Source organism: Canis lupus, chromosome 19 (genome assembly GCF_048164855.1).
Source record: "Canis lupus baileyi chromosome 19, mCanLup2.hap1, whole genome shotgun sequence".
NCBI classification, from domain to species: Eukaryota; Metazoa; Chordata; class Mammalia; order Carnivora; family Canidae; genus Canis; species Canis lupus.
In genome coordinates, this window is record NC_132856.1 from 24,100,920 (window position 1) to 24,126,292 (window position 25,373).

The 25,373-nt window shown below is 38.9% G+C and overlaps 1 protein-coding gene across 7 annotated transcripts in view; it reads left to right on the forward strand.

Annotated features, from left to right (window-relative positions):
* The window catches only part of FRMD4B (FERM domain containing 4B), a 320,596-nt gene that overhangs the window by 284,355 nt on the left and 10,868 nt on the right, over positions 1–25,373 (forward strand). For all 7 annotated transcript variants that reach the window (XM_072785429.1, XM_072785430.1, XM_072785431.1 and 4 more), the window contains 10 exons: positions 1,157–1,243; positions 12,122–12,198; positions 13,870–14,008; positions 14,482–14,623; positions 15,490–15,623; positions 15,720–15,839; positions 17,129–17,357; positions 19,894–19,950; positions 21,910–22,057; positions 24,626–24,745. In XM_072785429.1, the coding sequence (XP_072641530.1) occupies positions 1,157–1,243; positions 12,122–12,198; positions 13,870–14,008; positions 14,482–14,623; positions 15,490–15,623; positions 15,720–15,839; positions 17,129–17,357; positions 19,894–19,950; positions 21,910–22,057; positions 24,626–24,745 (1,253 nt within the window). The remainder of the gene's footprint in view (positions 1–1,156; positions 1,244–12,121; positions 12,199–13,869; positions 14,009–14,481; positions 14,624–15,489; positions 15,624–15,719; positions 15,840–17,128; positions 17,358–19,893; positions 19,951–21,909; positions 22,058–24,625; positions 24,746–25,373) is intronic.

Here is a 25,373-nt window from a genome sequence, read left to right on the forward strand (position 1 = left end):
ACATTTAAAATATGATTGATTTTCTTAAAAAAAAAATAAAGGCCTGATTATATCTTGTTATTTGTAGCAAATTAGCAAGTTTGTTATTTTTGAAAAATACTTGTTACATTCAGATGTTTTCCCAAAACAGCTATTAATCCTAACATACACAAATTACTCTCTTTTGGTACATCTGTTCCTTTTACTTGTTTTTGCTATTTCTCTTCCCCAATTGTTCACCTGTCTAATGCTACAAAGTACTCACTTGATAGTGCCTTTATATGAGAATCATACACTTGCCACTGTCATTTTAAGAGCTTCATAAAATTCTCAAATTTTTGCAGGATTTACAATACCAATTTTCAATTGGTATGCTCCATATTTGTGAAGTATTTTCAAGCAGAGAGAGATTGATTAAGAAATATTTTGAGATAGTAAAGGATAAAGCACCATTAAGAAGGGAGTCTTGTTTGAAAGGAATAATGTTACCATTGATTAATCTGGAGTGACTTTTCAAGTTATGATAGTATTTACAATTCAGAATGGGGGGGCTAAATAATAAATACTTACATAATAAGGACACCTTGTATTGAAAGTATGTACCAATTCAACTTTAGCTTTTCATGATTCTTAGTTTATTTGCATATGTTTAAGCCTAAATATGTACCTCAAAGTGATGATTCAAACATCCTGCCATTGAATCATACAGTTCTCTAAAAGAGCTTTTCAGTATTCCCATGTTCATTGTTAAATGGATTATAAACGTCAGATTTGGAGTCACTTTTCTCATCTTTGTAATTCTTTGGAAACTTCTCTATTATAGCTGGTTATTAATCAAAAGAATAGAGAGTTTTTTTCCTCTTTCTTTCTTTTTTTTTCCCCCAATGGATAACTGGCTTTATACTGGGGATTAATTTTACTTTTTACTTCTTCTCTCCAACTGTTTAGTCAAGACAGTAATGGTTAAAAAAAAAAAAAAAAAAGGCAGTAATGGTTCGTTCTTTTTTATGGCATTAATGGTATTGGTCTGTTTTTTAACTTTCAGATCTTATTTGAAGGCATTTTAATAACAAGTTAGGTTTTTAAGTAATGTTTTGTTTACCAAGATAGCTTTATTTTCACTTGCTGATATTTGTTAAACAGTCAGGACTTGGTTCTCATGCTTTCTGTCTTCCAGGATAAACAAGGACTTCCTTGGTGGCTTGGAATCAGCTATAAAGGAATCGGCCAGTATGATTTGCAAGATAAAGTAAAACCTCGGAAAGTAAGTGTGAATCATTTTAGACACTTTGGAGAACTTGAGGTATTCTGGATTTGGCAACATTACTTTAATGGGCACCAAATAGTCTCAGACAAGTAACTTTGACTGGTGAAGCCATAGGTTCGGAGAAGGCTCAGGTCAAGTGAAAAATACTTTTTACAAATAATTTATGTACCCTTTACACAGCAATTCCACATCTGATCATTTATTCTAAGGAAATAAAGTTTTGCACAAAGATTTAACTCTAAGGATGTGGATCCTAACTTCATTTATAGATGCATACAATTTGGGGCACCTGGGTGGCTCAGTCAGTTAAGTGTCTGCCTTCACCTCAGGTCATGATCCCAGGGTCCTGGGATCCAGCCCCATGTTGGGCTCTCTGCTCAGTGGAGCCCCTGCTTCTCTCTCTCCCTCTCCCTGCTGCTCTGCCTACTTGTGCGCTCTCTCTCTCTCTCTCTCTCTGTGTCAAATAAATAAATAACAATATTTTTAAAAAATAAAAAATAAAATAAATGCATACAATTATATTTCTATTTTAACATCATATGAAAAAGATGATGACATTTGTTTTCCAAATTTTATATATGTTATATAGGCATGAAATATTTATTTATATACATAATTATGTATAATGTTAAAATATATTTATATATAAATTGCATATATACGTACATACATTTGCAAACATATGCTTACTGACACTGGATGGATACACAGGTGGATGAATTGTGAAGACATAAACCAGGATCTTTGGTGCCTGTTCCGGCTCAGTAATACAGTTATGACTGACCTTTTTACTATTGCTGCTGTTTTCACTTATCTTTGGTTCACAATTTTCCACACTAAACATGTCTGCTTTTTCAAGAGAAGAATAAGTTATGGGCTGTTTGTTAAAGGTCACACTCTATCAGGTTTGGGTTTTCCAGAGCTAATAAATTACGTTATTTTCAATTTGAACTTTGGCTGTGAAGCTCTTTCTCTTGATCCAAACACAGACATATAATACATTTTCACCCATATGAGAATGGATGAGTCCACATAGCCACCCGCTTGCACTGGCCTGCTGTGTCTTATAATGACACAATGGCTTATGCAGGCTGCCCTGGTTGGTTTTTGCCACCCTCCCTGTGCTCTGCTGCCATCGCCGGGAGTCATGGCAGTGAAACAATGACCTATAATAGCAGACCATGTGTTATCACACCCCGACATCGCAGCCTTGAATAACTCCTATCATTTCCATCTGTCTTATGCTTTAATGTCTATTAGAAAAATAGCCATATTCATCATAAAGTGGCCCTTGTAATCATACCACAGTGTTCTTCATCTTCTGTGTGTTTTTCCCAGCTTCTATCAATGCTCACAATCTTTCTTTGAGTTAAAATAATTAAGTTCATCTTTTCTCCTCATTTTATGATTGTGAAGCTCACAGGCAACACAAAGGGGTGGCCCAGCGCTCGCCCTCTTCCAATGGCAATCCTATCGTCCTAGAGGCAGGCTAGCTGGGCATTGAGGCTTCTTATTGGAAATTATTTCTTTTTAAGATTTTATTTATTTATTTATTTGAGACAGAGTGAACGAGAAAGTGAGAGAGAGCACAAGTGGGGGGAGGAGCCAAGGGAGAGGGAGAAGCAGGCTCTCCACTGAGCAGGGAGCCCCATGCAGAGCTCAAACCAGAGACCTCTGGACCATGACCTAAGCCAAAGGCAGATGTTTACCCAGCTAAGGCACCAGATTCCCCTGGAAATTATTATTAAGAATGATGAAACATCATTTCACAACTAATATCCATCTGTGTGTGAGACAGTAAGACCACATGTAGTAATCATATAATAATATTGTGTCTTTCTAAGCCCTGTGACCAAAATCATTTGAAGTAAGGTCTACTTACTTAATTTCCAGGAGGAATATGAATAATGTTGTTCATACTTGAAAATTTGCCTAATTTCTAGTAAATAATGTTAGAAATGATGGGCATACAATTTTTTTTCAAAATCATTTTTCTTTATAGTTTTTTTTTAACCAAAAGTTATACATAGCCAATGTAAAAACAAAGAAACAGAAACATATCAGTTAGGGCAGGAAGTCCTTATGCAATCCCCATCCCTTCCCCTCGATAATCACTGTCAAGAGAATGATACTGGTTCATTGAATCTTTGTCAGTGTCTATCCTAGGCTTTTCAGAGAGAGAAATCTTTCTGTGTGCACTATATCATACCATATCCTATTTCTCCAGATTACTTTATAAACACATCTCTTTTCACTCTAGCTGCCCAGTATCCATTATGTGGAAACACAGAATTCATTTAACTGATTCGCTTAGATGACAATATGGTTGTTAACCATAATGGGGGTCCATGGCAGGGGGAAGGAACATAATGAATCCCAGTCAAGGCATATAACTATTCTCTAGTTTATCTATTTAATAAAACAAAATTGCTGCTTATCATGTTTTCTTGAGGTAGACCTCAACTTATATTAATATTTTTGGTAATTTATTTCTCCCCCACATTTTACTTTAAGAAATAACATTTAGGAGTCTCACTGGTTTTGCTGAATCTCGCATGTAATAACTTAAATCGACTCACAAGTCATCTCTTAGCTATCATGGCTTCATGAAATCGAGAATCCTGCAGAATATAAATGTACTTGCTAAAAACGACCAGGCTTTCTCCCAAAATAATGGTGAATCAGAATCTGCGCAGTATATACTGCAACTAATTTCCTCGCCATTGCTCATGACTCACAGCCCTTTCTTTACATTCACAGTTTCATAGGAATTGGTCAATATTGTTTGACACTGATCACAATCAGGCTTGCTTGTTCATCCCAGAGTTTAGACAAGGATCAGAAGACACTCTTTTTTTGATTGACAGAGTTTTCCCTTTCATTTTCAAGACGTGCCTTATTCAATTCAAATAGGACCATAAAACAGGCCATCTTGTGTTATCCCTGCCTTGTCTTCTCTTTCTTGCTTATTTTTGCAGGTGTTCACGCTGTACCACTGTTTACTTCCTCCTCCTTCTTTAAAATACAACAATGGATTTTGCTTCCATTGTTTATTTTTCCATGGCCAAACAACCTACGGGTTTAATTGGAGGGAGGATGTTCTACAAGTCACTGCCCTGGCCCAGTTGGTACAAATGAAAGAAGCCATAATTTAAAGGGCTGTGAGCATTAACTTGTAAAAAGGAGAATCATGCTTCAGCTGTTTGCATGGTTTATGTACTCAACAAGTTACCAGTGGCCGAGCAGGATTGAAGGTCAGATTGGCAAACTCTGAAACAAAGGCTGGAATGGGAGGCCTTGGAGATGCTGAGCCTCTTGAACTGCTTACTGGGTTATAATTATGTGGCTTAAAAACAGGCCAGAAGAGGAAGATTTGCCAATAATAAGAGAGACTAATACCAAAGGCTATTTTGAAAAAAGGTTGGTCCGAGACCCACAAGTTGGAGCTTTCGGTCCTTTCCATGTACTGTCTATTAGTTGGAGCCTATGAATGTGAGGAACTGTGTTGGTTGTACCTGCCATAGCATCCAGCAAGTGCTCTTCGTGTATTTTGGCCATAAGGCTTTTGCCGAGTTGTTTCCAGGCTATGTAGTATAATGATGGAGAGCAAGAATTCGGGAAGCAACCCAAAGCCTGTCCTTGGTGTCCATTTGCTGTGTGACCTTGGGCATGTTGTTTCATCTCTCTTTAAACTCAGTTTATTTATCTGCACCATGGTAATGCCACCAATGGAGCAGGGTATTTGCAAGAATTACATGAGATTATATTCACCACCGTGCCTGTTACACAGTTATCACTCCGCAACTGGTTGTTGTTCATTGGTAGTGACAGATAAAGACAATTTAAAAAGGTATGAGAAATCCTCAGGGTTAGAGAAGAGCCCAACATTGCTAGACTCGTAGCCTTAGCAGTCTAAGAGTTGACACTCAGATATCAAGTTTTCATAGACTCTTATAAGCACTCTGTGCCAGTTTATTAACCATGATGCCCTAAGGCATGATGCAAATTAAAAGAAATTTAAAATTCTGAGTAACAAACCACAAAAATTCAGAGTATTAAAAATTGAGATCACAGGAAGGTTTTTTTTCTTTTTAATTCTCCCTTTATGCATAAAATGTGTCATTGCAAACTCTTATGGAATGTGAAAACATACCAGAACTCAACTTAATTTCAAATTGTAGGACAATGGAACTTAAAAACAGTGAAATTTTACATTAAAAAAAAAAAGCAAGCTTGTGTTCCTAATAGGTTTTTGTTGTTTGTTCAGTATTTCAAGGAAAAATGACATTTCTTCACAAAGAGGTAGGGTGGGTCATTGGCTAAGTGAAGTATTGATATATGTCATGACTGATTTGTACCTCCCCCCCAGCAAATTATTTGACCTGGGAAAACCAGACTCTGTCAGATGAGCGAAATAAAAAAGGCATGCCAGCCAAAGTGTCATCCTCAGACCTTAGTGGGATAAAATATCTTTCAAGATTAGTATCTTTGTGCATTATAACTGCTAACAAAGTCTTGTGATTTGCATCATCACCCGGGGGCATTTCAGGGTGGGGAAAGGGTTCTTAACTTCTGTTAACTGATTTTTCTTGGAATTCCCAAATGCCTAGAGCCAAATGAATTAAGTCACAAGGACAAAAGTCTTCCTGTTTCTTTGTCCTAAAAATAAGGGGTCCATTTCATTTAAACTCAGCTGCTTGCTTACTTTTCTAAGCCAGCCATCTTGACATTTCTCACCACTCCAGTTTTTCCCCCCTGCTGCCACATTACCAGGGAGCTGGATAGGGATGCTCCTTCTAACACTGCTTAAATTCTGGATGCACTTAGCTGCAGGAGAAGAAGGAACATTTGCTGTCCAGTCACACTTTCTACGTCAGTACATAATAAAGTATGGTGTGAAACAAAAGAATGGAGTTACAGAATGTCAACTAGAGACCGGTCCATCCTGTTTGTAAAGTGTATAATTAAGCTCCAGCCACACCAATAATCAATCTGATTGTTAAAGCCTTCTGCAGAGTCGCTGGGAGGAGAGCTCAAATCCTACAGCATGGGTTTGAAATAAGAACCAGTCCTGCACTCCTACTTACCGGTTGGCTGACCTGGAGCTGTCACTCAGTGTTTCTGGGTCTTTATTTCCTCAACTTTCAAATTCCAACAATTCTGTCTGCCTTATCTACCTCAAAGATCATTGTGAGGATCCAGTGGGTTAGTGAATTCTTTTACCGAGTAGATATTTTTTTTTCCTTCACATCTTATTCTAATCTATAGAACACCATAGATTTGTTTTTCTTCCCTTCCTGTAAGCTAATCACAGGATTTTAAGCAGCTCTTCTAAGATAGGGAGCTCTCAAAGAATCGGTTGGGCATTGGTGAGTCTCCATTTCCATTTCACAACTGGCAAGCAGATGGAAAGAATTCAAGGCAAACAGCCTGATTAGTCATAAAATCTAATTGCAAGGGAGGCTGGGAAGGGTAGTCTTTAGGTGGGTGGCCATGGGCAAAGCCATAACTCAGAGTGTTCTGTTACTAAAAGAAGGAGGGAAAAAAGATCCTGAGGGTGATAAGTAGTTTCTGCCACATTGTGTTTATTTCCTCTGAAGTCTTTCAGGGGGATGGTTAGTGAGAAACTAATGAGTGAGCAGAGAAATAAAACATGATGACAAATTTTGAATAGCATCTGATGGAAACAAAATGGAGGAGCAATAATGTGATGAGTGTGGAACACTCAGTGGGTTCATGGAAGGCCATTGAGAAAGGTGACATTTAAGCTGGATCCTGAAGGGTGAGAAGGAATCTGGCCATGCAGAATGGGTTGGCACCTTCTCGTCGGAGAAGAGCATATGCTGATGGGACGGAGGTAGGCTCATCATAAAACTGAGAAGGGATCATTGTAGCTAGAGCTTAAAGGCTGAGGGTTTTCTCTATAGAAACAGAAGATGATGTTTGAAGAAGAGGAAGTGGCTGCTGTACAGGCAAAACCATTCAATTTCATTATTTAATCTGTTAGTTTTTATTTCTAGGCATTTACCAAATGGCTGAATTGTTGGCACAGAGAAATGAAAGATAGCACTTTTAAAGGATTGACTCATCCAAATGCTGAGAAAACCAACTAATAAATTGGTTTTTGCATTGTGAAAAAAATGTTCTAGGAAGGTGCAAAAAAAAAAAACAGTAAAAGGTTCTTTGCTTTGTACTTATGACTAAAGATTGGTTTGATTTTAATGCACTCATCCTTAGGGAATAAATTTCGAACAAGAGAGTAGAGAGTACAGTGTACCCAGTTTGGGGGTTATTTTAACAGCAACAACAAAAAAATGTATTGAGCCCATGCTGTTTACAAGGACCCTGAGCTAGTACTTTAAATTCTTTATTCTGTTTAAGGAAAAAAACCAAGTCCCTGCCCTTAAGGATCTGACCACCCATCTGGAAAGACAGAATTATATCCAAAGTTAGGGTTTTATTGAAATATTTAATAACTGGGCTTAGTTACCAAGCTATGAGAAAAGATGCCAGTTGTAATGTCCAAAAGGGCCATGCAGGTGCCCCTGAGCAGTGGGGTTACATCATACACATTGGGTGAGCACTCTATTGCCCATATTGATGGGAAGTCATTAGGTCAGCCCTGGGAGGTTAGAGATTCGGCCACAGGAATCTGGGGAGATTGCAATCCTGTTGGACAATCAGAATTTTATACTAGGCATTTCCTGATGCCCAAAGCTTCTTTATCTTAAACTTTTTCTAAAATACTCAGAATGTTGTACTCCTTGTTGGAAGGTTATGCTATCACACCTCAAAATGTAATTTTTGCTACCTGGGTGTGTCCCATTTGGGTATGTTATAAAATTTTTGTTCAGCACACCTGACACTATTAGCATGGCCTCTAGTGGATAACAATTGCATTTAGAAAATCTGAACAGCCATTTCTTCCTAAAGGGGTTACCTAACTGAGAAAAATAGGACCCCAGTGTTCGTTATTTTAGAGGAAACATTTCATCTTCTACATCAACACACTCTACCTATCAAAGCATAGGTGTATCACCAAAAATTATCCTCTGAGTCAGGCTTTGTCAGTCTCTGCACTGTTGACATTTGGAGCCAGATAATTTTGTCCTGAGTATGGCATGATATTCAGCAATGTCCCTGGCTTCTACCCAGCAGATGCTTGTAGCACCCATCCCTGCAGTGTGATACCCACAAATGTCTCCAGATATCACCAAATGGCCCAAGGGTTGTGGATGAGAGTACAGAGGAAATCATCACTGGTTGAGAACCACTAGTGTGAGTGACATTTGAGGGTCCCTGAGCCCTCTTCTGCCAATGGCTGTCATAATTCTGGGTTATTTTTTTTTTCCCCATGAGGTTGATCTGAGAATTACTCCGTTTTTGTTAACATAACCAATGTCCAGTGAGTCCTCTTCCCAGATAGTAGAGGCAGGATGGTGTGTTTTGCTTAGGCACTGGGGTTTTGGGAGCCTGGTTATGCCTGAATGTGACTAACAGATCTCCCCCCATTTAGGTTTGTGACCTTGGACAATTTATGTAAATCTCTCTGAGCCTCAGTTGTCTGTCTTACAAAATGAGGCTCTAAGTAGTAACTCCCCATAGGGTTGTTGGGCAGACTTTCAGGCACATAAGCATTTGGTGGATAGAAGGATGGCTGGATAGAAGATGGTCAGTTTGGCTTTCTAAAAGCCCACAAGCCTGCAGAATTCTGTCTTTGTGGGACTCCAGAAGGCAAAACATATCCCCAGCTTAATCATGCATACTAACAGTATATTCATCAAGTATAACTTTTTTAAAAAATGGAAAAAGAAATAGATCAGTAATATAGTGATTTGGTTTTGCTTCAAGTTACAGCAGGGGATCACCCAATATGAGTCATTGTTTGATGTACAGTCATACACTACAGCGGAGACTATCCCAAATTTAGTCATTTCCAGGTGAACTTGCAGTTAAATGATTAACCTATATTACAGTGCTATTAAAAAAAAAAAAAAAAGAGCTTCTGATCATGCTTTTCCCATCCTTGCCTGGTGTTATACTTTTGGGTGACATCTAATTTTGAATTGTTAAGATTCAAAAGGCAGTTTGATTCTTTCTGTCCAAGGCTTTCCCTTATTCTCTTTTTCCCCTGGGAGGTCTCCCCTTGCCTGTGGCAGGTGCATACTCCTCAGCATTTTTGCACATGCCAGGGCACGTTCCTTTTCTGGGTACCCCAGGCAGGAGGGAGCTTGCTGCCCTGCGTCTTTCTGTGGGCGTGCCCTTGACCCGCCCCTCCCTCCTCCTCTGTGACCTCCACGATACAGGAACAGTGAACAGATTTCCTAGCCAGAGGGTGTATCAGGAAACCACCGATGAAATCAACAGAAATACAGCAGTTTTTACAGAAGCTGAAACTCATAGAATCAGAAACCTGATGTGTCAACAGAAAAACTCAAGTTTCTGGGTCTCATCAGTGGAAAGACAGATGTGGGATCCAGGCAGCTGTTTCTTCTTCTGTTTCTGCTATTCAGTGGCTGTCTTCCATCCTCAAAAAGACATGATAAAATTAGGGAATTGGACTGAGAGGCCTTCATAACAGTTACAACTAGCTTTATCACTTACTGAATGTTTATTCTAATTCAGACACTGGGCTAAGTGCTTCATAAACGTAACCTCACTGAACCCTTCCCAAAACCCTCGGAAGCAGGCATTGCTCCTTTTTTACAGATGAGAAAACTGAGACTCAGAAAAATTAAGCAACTTACCCCCACCCCCCAAAAAAGACAGTTGATACAACAGGAATGCAAACCCCTGGTACACTCCCCCATCCCCACTCTAGTGGCAACGGCCACCACGAAGTAAGTCTGTGTCATTCCAGTTCACTTATGCTATTATAGGCACACATATGAAATCACATTTTCCATAAACTTTTAAGATTGCAGGTAGAGAAACGGCTTTTTGCCTTTTAGACTTGAAGACTCGGTTTCATATCATTAACTTCTTATGCAAACCAGTTGCTATCTAATTATTTCAAATTCTTTAAATCAACTGAAGCCCTTCACCCTTTAAGTAGGGTTTTCGCTTGCAGGGAGCATGTTTGTTCTCAATGCAGGGACTCGCTGAATGGAGGCAAAAGCGCTAGTATTTCACATTTGTAAGTGATAAGAGGGGGAGGTGGTGGCTTTCAGAGATCATGTTTCAAGTCCAGCCCTGGTTTTTATGTGTGTGGGAATGGACGCAAAGAAAAACACAGCTGAGCTGCATTGTGGCTCTTCCTGTAGAACCTGTTCATGCCCAGGGTGAGTAAACCCGGAGTGGAAATATCTCCCTGAGACAGCCTCCCGAGAAATTTGTGCCTGGATTCAAAGCAGCTTACTCCCCAGGAGGTATCATCGGGATCCACGCTACACCCCAGTTAAAAGAATGTGTCTCCCTTCTGGGAAGATCGGCCAGTGAGCACTTTGCCCTCTATGTCCCCGATCAGAGGAAGGAGTGGAACTGGGGAGGTGTCACTCGCTGGAGTTGCTGATGTCAGTAGCGTGTCAGCCGTGGGAGGCTCTGTTTGTGAAATTGAGTTACACCTAGATGTCTCATGAAACTCCGCTCAGAACTCACCGGAGCTACTGTCTGGGAGCAGGGAGGTAGAGCCAACCTTGGGGGTTTCCCCTCACATTTCTGTCCCACTTTTGGAACTCCTGGATTAAAAGAAATGAAAGCGTCCAGCCTTCGGACATTTTAGGAAATGGGTATGTAGCTTTCAGCCTCACTAATAACTCTCTCCAACCGGGTGATCGTTGTAGCTGCACTGGCTGCGTGTTCTCTTACTGTGTTTGGGATTGGGGGTCCAGCCTGAATGCTTTTGTCTCCTAGTGACGTGTGCATAGGAACTTGAAGTTCATGCTGTTCCTTTACATGAGGTTCCCGTGGTCGTGAAAAGTCTTGGTGCCTGTGCTTTAGGAGATGGTTCTGCTGCTGGTGCTTTGCAGTTAGGCAAAATCCTCCCCTAAGATTCTCTGAGCATAATTTCAAACTCCAGCCAAAGTCTAATAATCATCAGTAGTGGGACAGGTTGCACTGGGAAAGTCCAAGTTGAGAGGAAAAGCTGAGGCTCAGGCCGGTGCAAGGGGGCTGGGAGTGAGCCCAGAAAATACAGCAGGGCACTCCTTCTCATGAATGGGGCACCTTTCACAAATTCTTTGATTTTCAAATGTTGCTTATAAGTTCCCTTTCTCCCAACCCATCGGCAAATGACACCGAGTGCAGCATTAGAATGTCAGCCGCAGGAATAGAGAAGGGGGCTCTATTTACAAAAACGGGAGGCCCTAGCTCAGAAACCAAGAGGGCAACCCTACATTTACCTGCACCCCCACCTCTGCTCCAACTCCTGGCGCTTGGGTTCTGTCGCGTTTCAGGGAACTCCTGTAGGCGGGAAACTGGCATCACAGAGAATCACTCCTGCTTGGGGTTCCATTTTACTTTCACTTTGCATTCTTTTGAAATTTCATCTGTGGTTCAACTGAAACATCCCTTTGAATATCTTTCCACTTAAATGTGAAGTCAACATCTTTGATCAGAAAGCATGTGCTTACTGGAATCTGTGAGGATTTCCTCACTATTTATTTAGTTGAGTCAGAGGAAAAATAGTGTGCATGTTCCCCACACTTGCCTGGTTTTATCGTTCAGGGAAGAGTTACTAGTGAGGTGAAGGTTACTGTCAGAGAAAGGAATGGAATGGTTTCAGGTTGTCGATTCATAAAAAGACTGCATCACATATTCGTGCTTTGCTTCAGAGTATACCTTCTTGATTATTTGATGATTGAGCAGAGTTCTAGATTTCACAAAAATTAGCATTGATTAAAGCTGTGCGTCTTTTCTGTTTTCTTAATTTCTTAGTTATTCCAATGGAAACAGCTGGAGAACTTATACTTCCGTGAGAAAAAATTCGCTGTTGAAGTTCACGATCCACGGAGGTGAGGATAACGGCCTTTTCTGTGTATGGTCCTGGAGACTATCCGCATAACATTGCTGCTAGGAACATTCATGTGCGAGTCTTTGTGCAGACACATTTTCATTTCTCCTGGATGTACCTGGGAGGAGAATTGCCAGGTCCAATGTTAACGCTTTAACCTTTTGAGGTACTGTCACAGTTTTTCCCCTTAGCTCCACCATTTTGCATTCCCACGAGCAATGTGTTTGGTTCCATTTTCTCCACCTCTTTCCTAACACTTGTTATTTTTAGTTGTGTTTTGGTTGCTTTTTAAATAGCCATCCTGGTGTACACGATAGCCCATTTTTGGTTTTGACTTGCATTTCCCTCATGACTAATGATGGCTAAGCATCTTTTCATGTGCTCCTTGGCCACTTGCATATTTTCTCTAGAGAAATATCTGTTCAAATCCTTTGCTCATATTTTAATTTGGTATTCCTGGTCACATTATTTTTTTTTTTAAGATTTTATTTATTTGAGAGAGAGAGAAAGAAGTGCATGAGTTGGGGGGGTGGGGCAGGGGGAGAGGGAGAAGCAGACTCCCCACTCCGCAGGGAGCCCGATGTGGGGCTCCCACCCTTGAGGATCATGACCTGAGCTGAAGGCAGATGCTTAGCTGACTGAGCCACCCAGGCGCCCCCCTGGTCACTTTTAAAACAACAGTTGCCATGTTATCAACACGGACTGAAGTCAGGATTGTAGGCTCTCCGAGCTATTCAGAGGAATTCATTATCAGTCCTCAGTGTTTGCCTTTCAGGTACATTTATGGATGTTTGGAGATCAGAGGGATGAGGGAAACAGCTGTAACAAAGAGATGGCCAAGAGATAAGCCAAATTCCTACAAAGAACATTCGTACTCTTCTCCTTCCTTCCCCACAGGGTCTGCCTGCTCGCCCCCACTTCCTTCTCCATTTACCCTCTCTTCTTCTGACCTGCTCCCCTCTTTTTATCTGGTGCATAAGAAGTACACTGGACTGCCTTCAGACTTGCATTATCTGTAGACACTATCATGTTCATCCTCTGATACTGTCAGAGCTGCACAAGTCTACCTAGATCTGAGATGCTCTTTTACCTTCAGGAAGGTGGTGATCCTGCCCTTTTGGTTGTTTTCTCTTTGAAATATTATCACATTGATTCCAGATCTATTGTGATGGTCACATGTCCTGTGGTTTTTGAGTAAATGTTTTTACTACCACCCCTAATTTGAGGAGCTCTTATCGCTTTTATGTGTGTGCCTTTTTAGAACATGCTAGTTTTACAAAAAAAAAGAGATTATCCAGGTGCAACTGGTTTTTTCATAAAAGGAGGAGATGAGGGGCACCTGGGTGGCTCAGTGGTCGAGCATCTGCCTTTGGCTCAGGTCATGATCCCGAGGTCCTGGGATCGAGTCCTCCATCAGGCTGCCTACAGGGAGCCTGCTTCTCCCTCTGCCTATGTCTCTGCCTCCATCTCTGTGTCTCTCATGAGTAAATAAATAAAATCTAAAAAAAAAAAAAAAAGGAGAAAATAAGAAGCTTGGCCCCTGTCGGCATCAGAGCGTGGCAGCAGAGAAACAATTAGGAAGATACTTCGTGGTAACAGTCCTCACTGGATATGTTGTGTGTTGTGCTGGGACTAGAGATGAATACATCAAAAGCTTTCCTTAATCTTTCAGGATTTCTGTGTCAAGAAGAACCTTTGGGCAAAGTGGCCTCTTTGTGCAAACGTGGTATGCAAACCCTTCTCTCATCAAGTCCATCTGGGTAATGGCAATTAGTCAGCATCAGTTTTACTTGGACCGGAAGCAAAGCAAAGTAAGTAACAAGACCACTTCTATAGGAACAGACTTCCCTCCCTCATTTGCTTTCTGTTCAGAAGTTAAATTTTCTCAGAAAAGATACAAGCACATGGGTTTTGTTGAGTTTTGGGTTTTTAAACTTTCCGACTGCTGTTTTAATTTTTCTTACTCTTAAAAGGGGAGCAGTATAATATAACCTGATTTAAAAGTTATAAGACATGCCAACTTTTTGGCATGTGTGTACATATTCACAGGTGACATTTTGAAGTTAATAGTTGAACTATACCAGGAGGGAGATTCATGCGTATTTAAACATTTTCCATAGAAAACTTAAGTCTTACTTTATTTCCTTCTGAAGTGTCACTTGAGCATGTAAAAATTCTAACTTGTCCTCCGTGTTGACAGACTTACTCCATAGTAACTTAATTGCTTTATTAATTTGAAATAGGTGTAGTTGAGTGAATTCTGTTTCGCTGTCGTACCTCTTAGGCAAAAATTCCTTCAGCCAGGAGTTTAGATGACATCGCGATGGATTTGACTGAGACAGGAACACCAAGGGTCTCCAAAATGGTGACACTGGAGGCAAAAAGTCAGTTCATCATGGCAAGCAATGGCAGTTTAATCTCTTCAGGTAACGTTTTGGGACGTACAAGTGATCTTTATTTCACTTCTTTTTTGTCCTAACCTACTTTTTGGGGGGTCATTAACCACTTTTAAATACATTTAAGCCCATTAATTTGGGAATAAATAAGCCTATCAAAACCAGCAGCATGTAACAAAAACCAATATTTTAAAAGGTAAAAAGAAAGTTAAATTATAAATAGTTTGTATAAACAATAGTACAAAGACAGTAAAACTCCTCAGGGTAACTTGAAAGGACACTCTCTCCCCATCTATTCCATCAATTTCTTCTCCCAATATTTAGTTTTTGATTCAGACAGTTGTCTAATTCCCTATTTAATATATAGTTAAACATGATTACAAGCTTCAAACCTCACCCCAACCTTACCTCCCCGTGTGATTACTGCCCCAAACCCTTCCTCTATAGAAATTCTGGAATCTCTTTATCACCAAGTATATGTAACTTAACTCAAATGAATTTTCCCATCTAAGTCCTATTGTCAACTTAATCTGAGGCACAGAACATTCCTTTTGCCTTGCTTCCTTGCTTTCTACAAGGACATTCTAAATAACCATCGCAAGAAACATCTTACCTTCTCTCCTGCTCAGAAAAATGAAATCCTTCATTAAGCATTTTATCATTGCTTCTAAAATGACTGAGTCAAAATACAGAAGGTATATATAATTACCAGACTCTGTTGGATGCCCAGAAGCATGAGAAAATGTTCTCCAGTTTCCTTTTATTATGTTCAGAAACAAGGAGAAAAATAAATTATTATTTAATAGCAGATTTGGTTTAGAAATCCTTTGTCCTTTAAAAAGGAAGGAAACATGCATTGTATAAACCTTCCCTACCCTCCCGTCCAATCCCTTTAGGTTCTCAAGACTCAGAAGTTAGTGAGGAGCAAAAGAGAGAGAAAATCCTAGAGCTCAAGAAGAAGGAAAAGCTCTTGCAAGAAAAACTCCTGAAAAAAGTCGAGGAGCTTAAGAAGATCTGTTTGCGGGAGGCTGTGAGTGTCTTCTGCTTTTGGGGACTCTTCAAATTGTGTTTGACAACCTCTGCCAGTGTCAGTTATCCCCCTTCTTGATTCTGTCCTGTTTTACAGGAGCTCACAGGCAAAATGCCAAAGGAATATCCGCTGAACGTAGGTGAGAAACCACCTCAGGTCAGAAGGCGTGTAGGCACCGCATTCAAACTGGATGACAACCTACTGCCCAGTGAAGAGGTATGAGCACCAGCATTTCGATTAACAGGACAGAAAAGCTGTCAGCTGAATGTGGCTGACTTGTCCCTTTGGTTTTTGAGTCCTGTTGTACATTTCTATCTCACCACTTAAGAGTGCTATAATAGTCCAAACAATTCTTTCTTCCAGGCACAGCCCAATTACAGTTGAGTTATTTCTCACTACTTTACTCCTCCAAATATAGAGAGCATTAAACAAATCCCAAATGTTTGTAAATTGAGAAACATTACCATAAGAATTAACTCCAGTATTAGACACTTCCACGTAAAACAAAGTAGCTTTGACAAATAAGATTGCCCTTTCTGATGGGTCATTTCTCGGGTCCCAGTTCCCCTATCCATGAAGATAATCCTCATTTTTCCTGCTAGGGGACACAAGTAGTAAATGATATAATACATGTGCAGCATTCAGGTATAATAAAGTCCTAATATAGAGTGTACTTTGTCATTTGCCTGTCATCACATAGTAGGGCCCTAGTCATGTTTATTGCCCGAATTTATCCATCTTGGCTGTAGAAAACCATAGCAATTTCCATCCATAATAGAGTGAGGTTCACAATTTTTTAAAAGATTTGTTTATTTATTTTAGAGAGAGAGCACACAATCAGGAGTGGGGGCAGAAGGAGAGGGAGAGAATCTCAAGCAGACTCCCCACTGAGCATGGAGCCAGACACAGGGCTTGATCCCACAACCCTGAGACCATGACCTGAGCCTAAATCAAGAGTCGTACCTCAACTGATTGAGCCATACAGGCACCCCTGAGCTTTGAAATTTATTGAGTATACCCAGTCCTGAGCTAAGCAATGACATATATTATCTCATTTAATCTTTGCCATATTTTTCCAAGGTAGATGTTCTCTCTCCATTTGAAATGGAGATGCAAAATGAAAAAAACCTGCAGCATTAAAAAATTAAACAGTGTTTCCAGGGTCATGAAGCAGAAACCACCAGAAAGAGAAATCAAACCCAAATGTATTTGTCACTAAAGCTATGTATGTGAATATAACCTTCTGTGTCTGTGAATTTGGGGTTAAGAATCTCTCCTTGAAAGATATAATCTTCACCTAACCAACTACATGAATGAAAGGCCATTGCCTTCTTTAAAAGGAAAAAAGTTGGATTAGTGAGAAAGTTTAAATAAATGGATGAGAGAGGTCTTATTTTCTAGAAAAGTGTTTGAAGATATCTATGCAGTAAACTTAAGAAGGTTTTATTCTCAAAGAGCATCTGATTTGAGAATGTACAAGAAACAGTATCATTGTATAAATGCAGGATCCTGCTTTGCAAGAACTGGAGAGCAATTTCCTAATACAGCAAAAGCTGGTTGAAGCTGCAAAGAAGCTTGCCAATGAGCCAGACCTTTGTAAAACCGTGAAGAAAAAACGAAAGCAAGATTACACGGATGCAGTGAAAAAGCTTCAGGAGATTGAAAACTCGATAAATGAATACCGAATCAGATGTGGAAAGAAACCCAGCCAGAAAGCAACAGTTATTTTACCAGGTTCGTAATAAGTAAGGTTTTTCAAGTAACACAGTCAATTTTCTTGATGATATGTAGCATTTCCAAATCAGTTCATTTGGTGAGAGATAAAAGAAAGAACAGATTTAAAAGTAAGTTCCTTAGGGGAAAAATGATTTGGAATGTCAGTCTTGCAAGTGTGTAAATTTGGTTTTCAGTGACATTCTCATTATTTTTATACTATACTATTGCTTTGCCTTCATTTTTAGGATGAAAGAGCATTCGTAGCAATATTAATTCATGATAAGACAAATCCACCTTTAACTGGCTTGATATCATCACAAGAAACATAGTTGACAGCACAGGGTAGTATGGGAGCTGGGCCTACCCAGTCACTCCTCAAAGGTTTTTAATGCAGGGACCGTACATTTTTTTAAGGACCTACCTAACATTTGTGAAAAGAGCTCTCACAATTCCTGTCATTTGTGGAGGCTATTTAAAGCTGTGGACAAATGTTTGTGATAGAATATGAAATGAACAAAGCAGGACATTATGTTGTAACCACAACATAATCCTGACATCATATAAATATCCACATACAACAACTGGTTGGGAAATATTTCAAAACGCAATTGTGGAATTTCAAGTAACCTATTTTTCTTTTAATACTTCTCTATATTTTTAAAATTCTCAACATTATATACCTAAGACTTTCATATTCAGGAAAAAGTACACTGAAAATCTCATTTAGGTAGATTTCAAGTCCAGTTGGCCTTACTTTATCAGCATGGTTTTCAGCTTTCATCATTGGTTGAAATATGATTATATTTCTTTGATTCCAAGACTGTTTTTTTTTCACATTTAAACATCTGTGAAATTTGAATAATTCTTAAACTAGATGGTGTATTACAGTTACAATTGGCAATACTTTTTCTTTTTTCATTGAGACATAAAACAATTATATATGTCAGATTGGATAAAATGTGGTGACTAGGTTTAGAGTCTACTCGGATTTAGGGCGGTATGGTTTATATAGCAGAGATATGGCTTTTGGAAAGTGAATGCACAGACATCAACACACAAGTGTTCATCAGCTACAGCTGGAGAATTTAGGATGGCTTTGACTCCGAATGAGAAATCCAGTTGGCCTTGGAGGTGGTTACATTCTGGACCTGCAGAAATGGGTGATTAGCAGTGTACTTAACTTTCATAACCATTTGTTGTGGCCCATTCATCCCCAAACTGCAAGATTTGAGCGATCTCCCTTACAATGAGTGACATTTGGGCAGCAGATGGTGCCAATGGTTGAGCATATATTGGGTAGATTTTTTTTAAGTGTGCCTGACAGCTGACTACACTGGCACCTTGCCTTCAAACTCTACTGTGTGTCCAATTAAGAGATAGTCTGCCCAGCTCTGATGGAGATTAACATTTGAGATCAGATGGGAGAGATTTCCTTCATGATGGCATTGAAACCTACACTAAGGTGCTATATTTGCCTATAACCTTGCCAGGACTTGACCCTGTGTATGGAATGATTGAAGGTAAATCAACACATCTGAGATGACTCCTATTACTAAATACATTTTTTAACATTTGATGGGCAACAGTAATACTTAGGAATATTATGGGTATTTCCAACCAACAGAATGCTGTGTCTAGGTAATGAAAGCAATAAGTATAGCTAATTTTTATTGAGCATTTGTCCTGTACAAGGAACTGGGCTAAGAGCTTTACATTCATTATTTTAATTACTGCTCACCTTAGCACTGCATACTACGTACTACTCTTATTCCCATTGTAGTTGAGCCAAGTGATGCTAAGAGGGGTTAAGTCATTTGCCCAAGATCTTACAGCTAGTAAGTGACAGAACCAAGATATGAATCCAGGTCTGTCTAATTCAGTGGTTCTCAACCAGGAGCAATTTTGCACCCCAGGGAACATTTGGCAACATCTACAGACATTTTTGGTTGTCAAAACTGAGCATGGCAGTGCTGCTGTTAGGTGGAGGCTGGAGATCCTACAATTCAAAGGACGGCTCTCCCCAGTGAAGAATTATCCAATCCAAAACGTCAGTAGTACCATGTGAGAAACCCAGGTCTAATTGAAAAGCTCGTCCACCACAAAGTGTTCACCTATTAAGAAAGACCCTTTTCTTCAGGGAGGGGCCAAAAAATAACTTAAACTAACAGTAGATTTTCAAATGAGGGTTCAAGTGTATTTTAACATTTAGCATTTATGACATGAGTGGCATGATTTTTCTTTCCTGCTTATTGGTTGTGCGCCCTCAATGTATAAGGTAAAGTTTTCATCCTATGTAGAAGCTAGATTGAAAACTAGTTGAAAACAAAAATTTCCTTGAAATCTCTTCCATTTTTAAAAGATTTTATTTGTTTGTTTATATCTTTACTAGTAAATGATTCCATTGTTACAATCATTAATAATTCTTAATGCACTGTAATTAGTTAATACTTACTAAATAAAAATAAAGATGCACTCCATTGAGAATTGCTGTATTAAACTCACCGTAGGTGTATAAATGTCCCATTATTCTAAAGGCACGTATTTTTATTCACAGAAGACATAATCCCCTCAGAGAGCAGCTCCTTGTCTGACACTACCACCTATGATGATTGTAAGTAGCTCTTCTTTTTCATTTCAAAATGTTATATATTCTGAAATATTAAGACAATTTCCTTAAGTAATGCCTATGTGTTATTCTTTTGGGAAAAGTAGAATGAACTAACTTACCCTTATGCAGAATGGTTGGGGAAAGGGGATTATGATTAACTTCCATCCAAGTTAATTCATCATCAAATATAGCGCCATACAAATCACGTGACCTCAGGAAATCAGAATACTATTACATGACTGAGCAGCCTCTCAGTAAGGGTTTGTGAGGCTCTGTAGAATTTTTTTAATGGCATTTTTTTTACTTACTTATTTATTTTTTAGTTTTAAGTAAGCTCCACACTCAATGTGGGGCTTGAACTCATGATCCTAAGATCAACAGTTGCATGCTCTCCTGACTGAGCCAGCCAGGCGCCCCTCTGGAGGATTTTTTTAACATTTTATCTTGAAGTGATTACACATTCACAGGGAGTTGCATAAATAATACGAGTTTTTCACTCAGCTTTTCCCAGTGGTGATATCTTACATATTTGGAGTCTAATCTCAAACCAGGAAACACAGTGTAGACTTTGATTATCCCTGGATGGCTAGGGGTTTGTTTTCCTCAGGAAGAAATTGGGTTACATGTCATTGTAATGGTTTCATAGAGGAAGACCTTATCTGTTGTGATGGCCTTTGTTTGTTCAACACATTTCATGATGGAATGGATTTCATATTGCGTGGTAGAGTACTTGCTTGTAATCCCTTGTCCTTAAGCAGAAGAGTAGCTATCTGTCTAATATGATTTAAGGAATTCCGGGAAGCCTCTAACCCATACTGCTTTATCTCCCTCATCCCCACCCCACCCCATGTTTTATGGTGCATGAAACTCCACCATTCCAAAATTCTTCCTTTGAGCTGAAGTTGGGTCATGCTTACCTTTCCTCTTTGAAAATGCAAATGTCAGCAGGAGACATAACAAGTCTCTAATGACTGAGCATAAATCAGTTATATCATGTTCAGTGACAAGATGAGTGTCTGGTCACCTAAAGAGGCCTGACAACTTGAAAGGTGAACAAAAGTGATCCATGCCAACTTTACAGGCCAGCTTCCTTTTGGCCTTTTACACACTGGGGCTTTTCTTTTAATGTGACTCTAGAAAACCTATAGTAGCACCCATTCCACCTGAGTGATTTATAGCTTATTTGCTCAGAGTGGTACCTACTAAACTGGAAAAAATTGGCTCAGGCCCCACATCCTTAAACAATGTGGGAGTTAGGGGTAGCCACATCTCCCAGAGTCAAATCTGAGTATAACTTTTGATTCCCCCAGAACTAAACTACTAATAGCATACTACTGGCAGAAGCTTTAACTTAAATAATCAATTAATACATATTTGCATGTTAAATGTATTATATACTGTATTCTTACTGTCAAGTAAGCTATAGAAAAGAAAATGTTATTAGAAAATCATAAGGAAGGGGTGCCTAAGTGGCTCAATCAGTTAAGTGTCTGCCTTTGGCTCAGGTCATGATCCCAGGGTCCTGGGATCCAGCCCCACACAGAGCTCCCTGCTCAGCAGACAGTCTGCTTCTACCTCTCCCTCTTCCCCTCTCATGCCCCCCCTTATGTGGTCTCTCTCTCTCAAATAAAAAATAAATAAAGTCTTTTAAAAAAATCATAAGGAGGAGAAAATGCATTTAGTGTACTATATTTATATTTTTAAAAATTCGTATATAAGTGGACCCACACAGTTCAAACCTGTGTTGTTCAAGGGTCAACTGTATCCAGTAATTTGTGTTTTCTAAGTCTATAAAACATAAAAATAAATTTCTTGAAAATAATATACCTCTAAAAATATCATCTCTGGTAAAGCACTTTGTTCACCAGCTCTTTTGATTTGTTTTTTGGAGTGCTGGCAGAGTATTTGTTAACTTATTTATTTACCTACCTACTTATTCATTCATTCATTTACTTTTTATAGCCAATGACACCTTCACTCTTGCTGGGCAGCGACCAAGTTCAGTACCTCATTCTCCAAGAATTCTTCCCCCTAAGTCTCTCGGTATTGAACGAATCCATTTCAGAAAGTCATCCGTCAATGAACAGTTTGTGGATACCAGGCAGTCCAGGTGAGAAGTCACATCATCAATAAGGCAGATGCCTCCCAGCCATGAGATCTTTCCTCCAAAATGGTTGACTTTTGGGGGCATTATCCTATTTTTCCTTTCAGAAGGAGTTATCTTGTAAAACCGAAGCATAGAAACTAACCCTTGTTATTTGTAGTTGATGACAAGTGCAAGTGTTCCTAAGAGATCTTTTCAAAGCATTCAGCAGCTTCCTATATTTTAAAGTCTGTTGGATTTATGTTAGGTTCTAGGAGCATTATTTATAATCTGGATTTGGATATGATGCCCAAAGTTCAATTTCATAACCCATGCTCTCAGAAAACTGTTCTTAAAACAACTCTGTCAGTGCAAGTGACAGAAATGACTTCTGATCTTTCAAATGAGACTTCAACTCAGTTTCAATCTGTAAAATAGATAATATGACTTTTTTTCTCAAATGTCTCAGGTAAATGTTATCCAAGCAATAACACCAGATCTTAAAAAGATGACAGACCAGTGATTCTCAGAATTTGGCTGCATGGATCAATACTACTTAAAAAAAAAAAAAAGGACCCAAGATAGGATTGCCAAATGTTTGCTCTTTGTAATCAGAATGCTCAAATAAACAATACCGTGATTTCATGAAAAAAATGACATGTAAATATGAAAAATACAGTCCTTGTCATAATAATAAAATGAAGTTAACATTTATTGAATGCTAATTATATGTCAGACGCTATTCAAAGTGCTTTAATATGTATTGACAAATTTAATCTGTACCACAATCCTAGGAGTCTGATAACTACAACTGTCGTTACCATTTACAGATAAGTACACTGAGGGCCAGAAAGCTTGAATAACCTGTTAGGTTCATATAAATGTTAGAATCGGGATTTGAACCTACATAGCCAGACTCCAAAGCCTATATTGTGATTTTTACCAATATGTCATATTTCATCTCAACAAAGATCAAAATTAGCCTTAAAATAAAGGAAGATTATTTAGATTAAATAATTCTTCACCTACAAAAAATACAACTAGCACTTTGTTATATTCCTCGTTTGTCAAAGACCAATGACAACTTTTATTACATATCAGCTTCAGTTGTTAGATTAGGATTTAGAACTGTTGCCTTAAACAATACCAATCCAAGTGTCCAGAGCTGTGCCAGCCAGGTCAATTAAAAGTAAATAAAATTAAAAATTCATTTCCTCAATCATGTTAGCCACATTTCAAGTGCTAATGGGCACATGTGGGCTAATGGCTGTAATATTGGCACAGATATAGCACATTTCCATCATTGGACAGCCCTGGATAAGTATATTTATTATATTTGAGAAAATAAAACTATTGCAGCAGAAGGAAAAATTATAACTGGAAATCATTATCTTAAAAATTATTATACCTACTTCCTTAATAGCTAAAGATGGGTTTGCTCTTTGATCCAACAATTTCACTTAGAGGACTTTTTCCTATTGAATTAATTAACTACAGGATGCTCATCATAGCATTGTTTACAATAGTGACAAAATGAAAATAACCCAAATGCTCAACTAGTGGATTGCTTAAATAAATCATAAGTCCTTATAATGAAATGCTATGCTGTCATTAAAATAACATTGTAGATGAGTATTAACCAACACAAAACATTAGGTATAGTTTTTTAAATATGAGTTTTGAAAGAGAATATAGGGTAAGATCTTATTCTTTTGTTGTTAAAAACTATAAATGCTTTTAAGTAAATATGCTTAGTAAAAACATCTGAAAATACTCAGTGTTGACCGCTTGTATCTGAAGTTTCAGATTATAGACTTTAAATTTTTTCTTTTTTATCTGCACTTCTGAAATTTTCTGCAGGGGACTTGACATGCTTCTGTAATAAGTAAAAATGTAATCAGAATCACATTTAATTAAAAAATTAACTTCAAACTGTGTTCTCACTCACTGGGTAAGTGCTGGGTAGCCAACAAAGTGATTTGCAGAACTCACAGGCCTGCAAACAGTAGCCCACTGGCCAAATCCATTGTGCAACTTATTTTCCTATGGCCCATGAGCTAAGAATGGGTTTTATGTTTTTAAATAGTTGGAGGTGAAATCAGAAGCAATAATATTTTGTGATGTGAAAAATTATATGATATTTTACTTTCATAGCCACAGTCAAGCTTTATTGGTACACAGCCACCCCCATTCACTTACATGTTGTCTACACTGCTTTTGTACTTTAGGGATAGAGTAGAGCAGTCAAGATAGGGCCATCTGGCCGGCAAAGCCAAAAATATTTACTATTAAACTCTATAGAAAAAGGCTTTACCAACTCTGCTCTAGTTGCTTTTAATCTCTTTTATTCAGTATACTCTTTTTAATTTTTTTTAAAAATTTTTCCTTCATATTTATGATTCAGCAAGATCACTTGTGTTTCCCCTAAAACTCATGTAGGTCATATGAGGATACTTAACCACAAAGACACCCTTCCCAGTTTTCTCCTATGTCTTTTCCTTTGGTTTCCAGTAAGTTTCAAATCAGCTTATGACAAGTTTGCCAGAGATGCTGGGAGGCTCATCACCTCCTAAATTCTTCTTTTTACCCTCACAGGGAAATGCTGTCGACACATAGCAGCCCTTACAAAACCCTGGATCGGCGGCCCCAGGGCGGACGGAGCATGCCCACCACTCCAGTTCTTACCCGCAACGCCTACAGCAGCAGCCATTTGGAGTAAGAGCGCTTCCTTCCAGTTACTTCAACTCTGTTGATTTTTGCTTCAAGGTTTCACTCTACTTTGTTGTGTGTTTTAATCATTTTAAGGGTCCTTACCCAACAGGACTACGTTACGAATCTGTGTTTTCTACTTAATGGTTCAACTGCATTGGCAATGAAAACATGCCTAAAAATATACTTTGCTGGGTAGATATGAGATTTTTGGGGTTGTGTGCCTTAATTTTCCCAACCAGACATCACCATTTGTTATTTGGTGGTGAGGGTGAAGATAATGACACTAGCAACATTTTGAAGTGTTTGGGGAGGGTTTTGCTAGCTCTTTTTTTATACCTGATATGATTCAGTCTGCACAACGAGCCTAACTGTAGATCCCAGATCCTGTTTTACCTCCTCACCTTACAGAGGAGGAAGCAAGACTGAAGTTAAATGTCTTACCCAAGCTTGCATAGCTGGGGGACGGCAGAGCCATGACTCAACCCGAGTATATCGGGGGTCAGAGCCAGGCTCTCCTGCATGTGATGCTGCCATCACCTAGTCTGTCTCCTGCTCTCCTGCTCTCCTGTTGGGAGAGAGGAACCTCCAAAGATGAGTTGGGCTTTTTTTTTTTTTTTTTTTTTTTGAAGGC